The 9,386-nt window shown below is 33.7% G+C and overlaps 1 protein-coding gene and 1 long non-coding RNA gene across 7 annotated transcripts; one reads left to right on the top strand and one right to left on the bottom strand.

Annotated features, from left to right (window-relative positions):
* Window positions 1–938: 938 nt before the first annotated feature.
* Window positions 939–1,629, bottom strand: LOC132908630 (uncharacterized). The gene is made up of 2 exons (XR_009658387.1): window positions 1,518–1,629; window positions 939–1,327 (listed from the first exon to the last, which is right to left on the bottom strand). It is a non-coding gene; the product is annotated as an uncharacterized LOC132908630 (long non-coding RNA).
* Window positions 1,511–9,354, top strand: LOC132908621 (uncharacterized). 6 transcript variants are annotated; one of them, XM_060962766.1, is made up of 18 exons: window positions 1,777–2,166; window positions 2,351–2,510; window positions 2,760–2,878; window positions 3,601–3,744; window positions 3,924–3,950; window positions 4,142–4,338; window positions 4,451–4,592; window positions 4,701–4,797; window positions 4,875–5,069; window positions 5,218–5,370; window positions 5,459–5,723; window positions 5,806–6,078; window positions 6,157–6,364; window positions 6,439–6,623; window positions 6,715–7,007; window positions 7,243–7,518; window positions 7,917–8,099; window positions 8,181–9,354. In XM_060962766.1, exons 4-18 carry the CDS (start codon window positions 3,614–3,616, stop codon window positions 8,337–8,339), a joined length of 2,784 nt encoding a protein of 927 aa, XP_060818749.1. In that variant the 5' UTR covers window positions 1,777–2,166; window positions 2,351–2,510; window positions 2,760–2,878; window positions 3,601–3,613; the 3' UTR covers window positions 8,340–9,354. The 6 variants fall into 6 exon arrangements, with proteins under 6 accessions (XP_060818750.1, XP_060818751.1, XP_060818749.1 ...); XM_060962767.1 differs by lacking the exons at window positions 1,777–2,166; window positions 2,760–2,878 and adding an exon at window positions 1,511–1,652; XM_060962768.1 differs by lacking the exon at window positions 2,760–2,878 and having other exon boundaries at window positions 1,704–1,821.
* The last annotated feature ends 32 nt before the right edge of the window (window positions 9,355–9,386 follow it).

The raw sequence follows: 9,386 nt of genomic DNA, 5'->3' as shown, positions 1-9,386 counted from the left end.
CACGTATTGAAATCTCCAAACCACCAATCTACATAGAATATATCGTTTAATATATTAATTAGTTGTATTTAAAAATTTCACCACGCTTTATTATTTATACGGAATCATTAAGAATGAGAAAAATTTGATGTAATTGTCGATATCATTTCAAAATAATAATACATATTCTTATATAATTTATATCATTGATTTACGCATACATATTGAACTACATTTCATATTTCATCCAACTTTCATATACATATATATGTACGCATGTTTATACATATGTCATAACAATATACATACATATAGTATAAAATGTTTGTCCTTGCTTCTTATTACAATTATTCTTGTACGAATATATCATGCTATCAATTTTTTAAGCTGTACAGAATGAAATATAACATATAAGATAGAATGCCTACCTACCAATATCTTTTATAAATTAGTCACAATGTAGGTAGGGGTATTAACTAAATATGCAATATATGTATATATATAAATACAAGATATATTGTACATAGACTTCTATATGTGGGACCACAGACTAAGGACAGGATAGATGTGATATTAAATGGAACTTTGTATTTCAGGTTATGAAATACCGACCTGCCAGAAAATCAGTGTTTCTTACGTCCTCTGTGATTTTTCACGGCGAAAATAAGAATTATTACCGACATACAGAATAAACGTGATATTTGCGATGTCATCTTACCAACGGCTTGCTGTTTTACCGATATAATTATTAAGATATTTTGTATCTATTGTTGTTATATTTATCAAAGTTGCATCCCCACATAGGCCAGCATCTCCCCTACAGCGAGGGGAGATCATTGTATCACTGGACCTCGCGTCTTTATTTTTTGACGTTTCACTTAATCCAAGTTGGGAAAATGACAGAAAAGACAAAGGTGAGAGAGAGAGTTAAGCATAAATGATAAGACATTCGAATTCGCTTGAAAAAAACCTATTTATTGATTGAATTTAAAAAATTATACAATAATCTTTATAATTAAAGTTAATTCTATCTAAATTATTGCACAGCGATATTGGAGACTGATAGGATCCGTCGATGATTCGTCGGTAAAAGATCAAAGAAACGATTAGTTATACATAATCCAGTTAATCACTCACATTTGAATCGTAAACTATAATGTTTATAATTTACGAACGGAAATTTTTGAACGGAAAATTTAGTTTTATGAAAATATAATTTCAATTCAAACCACTACTATTCTGGATCGATAACATCGCATGCGATACAAAAATGCTATTAGTGATGATCGCGTCTACTCTGTACCTCGTCGATGGTAGGACTTCGTGTCTCACGTTCTGAAATACCGACCTAGGAAAAAATCAGAGTGTTTCTTACGCCCTCTATGATTTGTTAATCAATGATTTAGTCACAGACGTTATACTACACTGAATCGGTAATATCGGAAATGACGTTAAAATGGTAAGAGAACTCGGTATTCAAGACGTGAAGCAGAAAAACGTGTTCTGTATGTCCTGTATGTGTCTTGCTGTGTACTTACATATATATAGTTAATTTTGAATATAAGACTGTGTTAAGTATTTTACTTGTATCGAGATCACGTTAACGAGTAGAAGTCTAGAAGATTACTGTCTCGATGCTTGGTACGATACCCAGATTGAATAAAGTATTATAAGTAAGTTTGTTGTCAAAAATTCTATATAGGGTTTGGCAAGGCGCCGGCGCCGCTCTATAAATAGTGCGTACAACGCCAACCGCCGGTCGCGGCTCATGAACAAAGTAAAAGGACTGCCAGCCATCGTTTGTGCACGACGAGATAGTATTGTAGCTGATTGTAGTTAACGGTGGGTCATTTCTGCGTTTTGTGCCATCTACCCGCGAAGATAGATTTATTGGTTCGCTGCATCGTATACCAATCAATTCGATAAGTTTGCGCGTCAAATTTGTTAGGGGCAAACTATGTATCTCTGTACCATATCAAAGAGTTGCTAATATTGTCGTCAAAAATTATTGGCAAAAGTCGTTAAATTCGGCTGTATGTAGGGTGTTTTCTACTTTTTAAAGACGCTACGGTAGCACGAGTGTTGACTGGATGATATGCGGCATGTTCGTTGACGCAATGGCACACATTAAGATGTGACTTTATTCGTGATCGCGTCAGCTGATCGACAACCTATCGAGTAAATTAGGTGATTATGTAAATTCTAGTTTTGAATAGTCGTACTCGCGTCCTGCAGAACGTTATTAGGCACCTATGTACCTCTGTGTGACAATATTCGCGAATTGACCGGCTAGTTTTCCACCTGCCTACAAGAAAAACTAATTATACTATCCGTGACGAAAGATTACTAACTATACAACCCTTTCCACCAGGCACACGAGCACGTTTCGAATCTATATGGGGACCTTGATGGAGATTTATTTGCCTGTCCGTTGGATAAAACTGACTTATGCTTAACGAAAATCGTGGATCGAGTGTTTAATACTTTAATGTTTACAGTTTGAAATGAACCGGGAAAAGTGTCAGAGAGAGGTAATTTATTAAATGGCCTATATATACAATTAACGTTAATATGATTTTCGTACTATGAATTATCTTTTTTCTATAATAATTGATTGTAATATTGATATAATTATTTGTTTATATATTACTAAGCACAATGAGAATAATATCGATTAAAAGAACAATTTATTTGTGAAATTTGTATCGTAATGTAGAAGTTTTTACTTATCCTTTCGAATACGTGTATTTAAAAATTAATTGGAGGTTCCATTTTACAAGGAATACGACGTATATTTTTAAGCGAGGGACCAAGGATATCGAGTTACATGGCGCGTGAAACCTTGTTTCATTTTATAACCATGGAATATTTATTTTTACGCGACAATTCGCGCGTAAACGTACGTATGCCGTGTCGACGATTCGGTAGGCACATCGCGCTTGTTTTAAATTTACACTACTTGCTATTCTTTAAAAGAATACAATATGTATGCTCGCAAGTAATACACATAGTAGTGTGTGCTGTAGTAATACATTTACAATTAGACTAATAATAATTCGAGTAAAAAGATGTACGCATATGTATGTGTATATGTATGTATATGTATGTATATATATATACATATATATATATATTTGGGATTTGATTGAACTTTGATCGAAATAATTACGCGAAATTGTTGTAGGAACGAGATAAAAATATTATATAGTAAAATTTAGTAAAAAATTGATCTAGTCCATAATATAACTAGTACTCATTCTTAGCTTACATATCATCGCCCAATCATAGTCCAATTTCGCACTTATACATAGATAGTTTCAAATCGGTGAATCAGTGATCGTAGGCTAGCTATAAAAAAAGAATTTCTTTTGAAACTTTATATTTACTTTTCGCGTAACGTTATGCGGTAGCATGACTGCAAAGACGAGTACTACATATGTTAAGTCTTTTAACGTAAAGTACAATGTGGTTAGAAACACGATCGTAAACATACCGTAAATACATTATCGAAGCGACATCGTCTGGCTTACGACCGATTATTACCGATTATTTCTCTCACTCCTTTTCGACTTACATACTCGACGCGTCGTTGGACCGGATACCATGATATTTGATGTTTAGATCGGCGATTAGAATGGCTCTAGTAATGTTACCCTGTGACTTACCATGGTGGCCTGCCGTCGTAAAGCAACTGGATCGGGCGGCTGCTGCCAGGAATTCCGAAGATCTCGTGGAAGCGATGCAAAGACTACACGACATGTGCAAGTAAGTATGTCGTCACTACAGCTATTTAAATGAATATCACGCATACGCGAATTTCGATTAACCGGTAACGCGACTATATATATATATATATGTATGATGTGCATATCGAATCGATTTGATTGCTCCGTCTCGCGGAGATATTAACGAACTCGATTTTTTTGCTACATGCTGTTATAAAGATACGAGGAACAGTGCATACTGAAAAGGTATCTGATCAAAAATATTTCTAAATATCCATAAAAGATGTACCCAAATGCTCTTAAGTATACAACGCCTATCTGTACAAAAATCACCCATGTTTTAAATGTTTTTTTGTACTGTAATTGTTACGTGTTTTTATAAGTTTTCCAGCCAGCTTTAACGAGTTACTTTAAGCTATTTCGTTTTTATTTTACAGCATAAGTCTTGATCCTGAAGAGGACGTACAGGATCCTGAATTATTTTCCGGATTGGCAACGTTTCTTGATACCGATCTCGATTTCGCCGAACGGGATCAAATCTTTATAAACACGATACCACGAATAGTAGAAAGAGCAAAAGCTCTAAGATCTTGTAAACCTCCGCAAGGTTTACACTTTAGTCTTCAGCAGCAAGGTAATTTGAAATAAATTTCATTTGATTTAATGTCGAGCGGTTGACAATGATATAATAATATAATAAATATCCTGGATAAGACGAAACGTGATATATTTTGTCTACGTTGTAGGAGATTGCGTCGAGTACAGTTACGCCTTCATCTCATCTTTAATCGCGAACGCCTTCTTCTCCACGTACCCAAAAAGGACAGCAAAGACGCACCCAACCTTACGGGACTTCAATTTCACAAATTTCTTCAAACATCTTCATAAGTAAGGATCAAGGTCAAAACATCGAGTAAAAAATATTTAATGCTAAGGATGCTTTCAGCGAAACACGGGATAAAAGGTCAAAATGTAATTCTGTGTTATTTTCTTTAGTAACGGGCAAAAAGCAAAACTGAGAAGCATATTTCGCTACTACGACTACCTCGATACCGAAAACGCGTTAGATGGAAAATTAATAATTTCTAGACAGGTACTGTGTGTTTTAATTTCGATGCTGTGATCTCATCAAAATTCTCGTGACATCGAAATGAACATCAAATTTTTTAGGTAATGATATCAAAACAGTGGTTAACTATCGAGGACTGGTTAGAGAGCACTGTTCCTTTGTGTCCGCTGATGATACGCCACGAGGGTCGTTTAGACAGAGTGGAACCAGAAGCTAAAGTACTGCGAGTTTGCTTTGCGAGTGCGAAATTTGGTGGCGGTGTACTCGATGGTGATGTTACGCAAGAAACCGTACATGTAAATAATTAAAGGCGTGAGAAAAATAATTTCCATCTGGATTAATCGTAGCTTTCTAAAAGAAAAAAAGAGAGACCGAAAGATCTAAACAATAGAGATTGTTTCCGAAATAAAAAGCAACGATTATAGTTATTAATTTAATTCTTAGATAGCAACGCATCCCGAAATGCTCGTGGCAATATTGTCTGTCGAGGGTTTAGAAGACAACGAAGTTTTAATAGTCGAAGGAGTTAGACATTTATCTAGAATAAACGATCCTCGCAACAGAGCCATATTTGAAGCTCTGCCAAAACCAAATATCGTTAGTATACTATTATCATTTTTCTCAATTTTTCCTTTTACCATCGATATGTCCTCATTTACGCTATTTCTTTGTCATTTTTGCACAGGTAACGGTATGCTGTATCGACCCTGAAGATTATTCACGATTACCTCTATCACAATTCGAGGAAGATAATATATTACGAGAAATGAATAAATCTTTACTTGGATTCCGACAAAGACACGTTCCAAGTAGCCCAACCGATCCTGTAAAGTCAGAATCGGATATAGACGTTACAGTTGGATCTAGGAGATTATCACCGATCGGAGAAAGTTTTAGTAGCACTCCTCCAGAAATAGAAGGGGATGATAAAGTATTATCGACAAATAACGGTACCGAAGGAGATACGATAACAAAACCATTATCGAAGATAATTAACAATCACGCAGAGTTATAATTCGTATCTGTTTTTAGATAAATCTGTGTTATGTGAACGCAAGTATGATATTTTCACAGAAGTTCGTAGCAAACCAAATGGTAAATCCATAAGATCACCTAGTCCTCATAAAATGTACAATGATACTAGTTATACAAACAAAAGAAATCGGTTTATCGTTCTTGGATCCAGCGGCGAAGTTTTGCCAGTTACACGAAAGTCACTTGGTCAAATGTCGGTTTACAGTAGTTGTAATAGTCAAAGTACAGACAGCTTCCATAGCGCGAAAGATACTATAGATGAAGATTTGGGTATGTATGTAATATTTTTAATCAATCGTCTGTGTTACAAAACGCGAAATTTATATGTTATTATTTGTTGCAATAAAGAGGAAGAAGAACAGAAATTAAGTAAACGCTACAGCAGTCAATTGGATACCCCAGAGCGAAGAGGAACTTTCGCTCAACGATTAAGAGACGCATTAAAACGAGAAACTACAGCTACTGGAGCTGCTTCTTTGAATACTTCATTTGGAGAGAGTAGCTATGCAGTAGGAATAAGCGTATCTGGAAGTCACGTTTGCGATCAAGATATTAAGTAAGACAATTTATTTAAATACGCGTACTGTACCATATTTAAAAATTTATTTAATCTAATATAAAATCATATAGAGTAAAAAGAGGTGGTTCAAGGGGTTTTGTTTTACGAGACGAAACGGTGGATGAAGATTTTTTGAAGGAATCTTTGGAAGCTGAACAAAAGTGGTTAGGTAGATTTCGGCAAAACCAACCTATGCTACAAAGAAGAGACACAAGTGCAAGTAGTAGGTACAGTTTCAGCACCGAATACAATTCTGGCAAGTATCGCACTGAACATTTTATAGATAACATACTTTAATCAGTTTTTAAATATAATATAAGGAAACTGACTTATTTTCTTATATTAAGATTTTTGTTCGGAACTCGAAGAAGTTTACGAACAACTGGCGAAGTGGTTAGAGGACCCTATAACAGCAGACGAGTCTCGTGAATTAGACGCGAGAGATAGAGCAGTAGTTCAATTCGCAGGCTCGTTATTAAAAAGAGCTCTTAGTGAATCGTTTGCTGGTGTTCCAGTTCAAGAGGGCGAGCCGCAACCTTTCATTGATTCTACCGACGTAAATCAAAGCCATAAATTAGCTTTGGCTGTGAGAAGTTTGAGTTTAGAGCTAGCCCGTCAAAAAAATAGGAGGCAACAATCAGTAAGAAACAAGATGCTTTCCTTTCCTTCAGTCAAAATTACTTGATCTTTGAACGAAACAATAATATTGCGAACATACATCTGTTAAGATGGATTATTAATGATTCCATAGATTATACATTTTTTTATTTTAAATTATTGTATCGATGAAGAATGAGAGACAAACTGAAGACTATTGCTATGTTAAATAACGTTTTATACATAGCCAAATCTCATCAGTTCATTACGCTATACAGGTGTCTGTGTCCGAAGATGTAGAATATTATGAAGATGCTTTAAGTAATCATACTATGTCAAAAGAGGTAAAGGATATTCAACGTAAAAAGCTTAGAACGGTAACATTTACGTCTGAAGTTTTTCAAACTTTGGTTGATGACGAAACTACCGTGTATCTATCTAATCCTGTTTCTTTAAGTACATCTGGATCTGTGAAAGGGATAAACACAGCACAATCTTTCAATATCAGAAATGACAAAATTGCGCAACAATTCGAATCGAGTATAACATGTAACGTGAGCAAATTTATGTTAAAAATATATTAATATAAATATAATGCATGTAATGGTATCACCAATTAATTATCTTTTACTATGATAACGATAAATGCCTTTTAAACTTAGTTACTTATTGCATGATGAATTACAAGTATATACTTCTCTATCTGGCTTAAAATATTTTTTAATCGTATTCCCAATAACTAATGATTTGTCTCTCATTCTATCTGATAACGTCTTCAATGTCTCTTACTCGTAGATTAATACAGTATAACTTTTATATTAATATAAAATATGATATAACTTGTTGTGCATTTTATAATAACATTGTCCAAAATTTTATAGTTTTATGTGGTTTGAATTACGTTTATATAAAAGTGACAAATAATTTTGAATTTGTTAAAATAATCTTTTAGATACCAAGAGATGGTAGTCCACAAACAGGTGGATTATTACCTGTTGCTACAGGCAACTGGGGTTGTGGATCCCGTTTAAAGGGTGATCCACAATTGAAGCTTGTTATTCAATGGCTTGCTGCTTCCTTGGCAGGAGTACCGAAATTAATATATTATACTACAGGAAATCCCAGTTTGTCTAAGGTAACAAATACAACACTAATCGTATATAACATTTTCATACACAATTCCATTTGTTTTATCATTTTGGATTTGACGTTTCAGTTAGATACTGTGAGTAGAGTTCTTATGGACAGACATTGGTCAGTCGGCGATTTAGCCGCAGCAACATTAAGATTTGCGTTACACATTATTGATGACAGAACAGAAGGAAGAAATACTCTTTTTGAGGAGATAATTGGTATGGATAAACCAAGTCCTTAGCCCGATTTAATGCTGTCTGTTTTGGTAGACATACTTGCTACCATGATCGAAGACAGCTTATTAAATACTTGAAGGTAATATCAAAACAGTACAACAAACGAGTGTGTGTCTTTTGCAATTCGTGAAAGTAAAATGTACTTCAGAAATTATTTGTGAGAAATCTCGCAATCAAAAGAATTTTAGTTTTTTAACATTTGTATGAATCAGAAAGAAACATGGATTTTCGTGGTTAAAATGTTTCATATCAATATAATATCAAACAAATTCGCACAACTTAATGTACAAAAATAGCAGTTGTAAATTCTGTACTTTTTAGAGAATATATTATATATTGTACAGGTAACATCGAATATCGTTAGTGCAATATAAATTAAATATTATAAGTAACTAACACAGTTATTTGATGAAATCGTGAACAACAATTTGTCCTAATTCAATAGAGATCTAGTCATATAAAAAAGAAGTCAATTCTGTTTTATGTTAACATAAAGTATGTAACTGGATAACAGTTACCTGCAATAATTAACGAGGCACAATTTATTATACTATATATTTTGTACAGTATAATATTTATAAGTCGTTATATAATGTCAAGTAAAAATATATGTAATAATCATATAGATTTTTAGATAAAGACTTCTAGTCGTATTTTATAGGCCGCTTTTTTATATTGAATAGAATTTATACGAAACAAATTATATTAACGATACAAATTAAGTATATAAGGAGAGAGTAACGTGGCCTCTGAGAACATAAATCACGTATATATATAAACTTATGTACGTATGTATGTCTGTATATATATATACTACGAGATGTCTTCCACTACTACAAAAAAATGAGAACAAGAAAGAAAAAAAGCGCGCAACTATATCTGTATCAACCATTTGTACATTCTCGATGTACGTTTTGTTCTAAATAATATTATGTAGAATGTGTTTCAAAATTCTTTGTATGTATATTGTATATTAAAAAAGAAATACGAAGCATGTATTAAAAAATTTATATTACGAAAGTAACACAGAATTTGATTATCCTTGCGAACTC

The sequence above is a fragment of the Bombus pascuorum genome, chromosome 7 (genome assembly GCF_905332965.1).
Source record: "Bombus pascuorum chromosome 7, iyBomPasc1.1, whole genome shotgun sequence".
NCBI lineage: Eukaryota > Metazoa > Arthropoda > Insecta > Hymenoptera > Apidae > Bombus > Bombus pascuorum.
Note: the sequence above shows the minus strand (reverse complement) of the source record. Positions and strands in the feature narration are given on the sequence as shown.

Coding starts and splice junctions, on each gene's coding strand:
- LOC132908621 (XM_060962767.1), top strand. CDS start 3,614: ATGGCTCTAGTAATGTTACCCTGTGACTTACCATGGTGGCCTGCCGTC. Junction 4,593..4,700: donor TTCTTCAAACATCTTCATAA/GTAAGGATCAAG, acceptor TATTTTCTTTAG/TAACGGGCAAAAAGCAAAAC. Junction 6,624..6,714: donor CAGCACCGAATACAATTCTG/GCAAGTATCGCA, acceptor TCTTATATTAAG/ATTTTTGTTCGGAACTCGAA.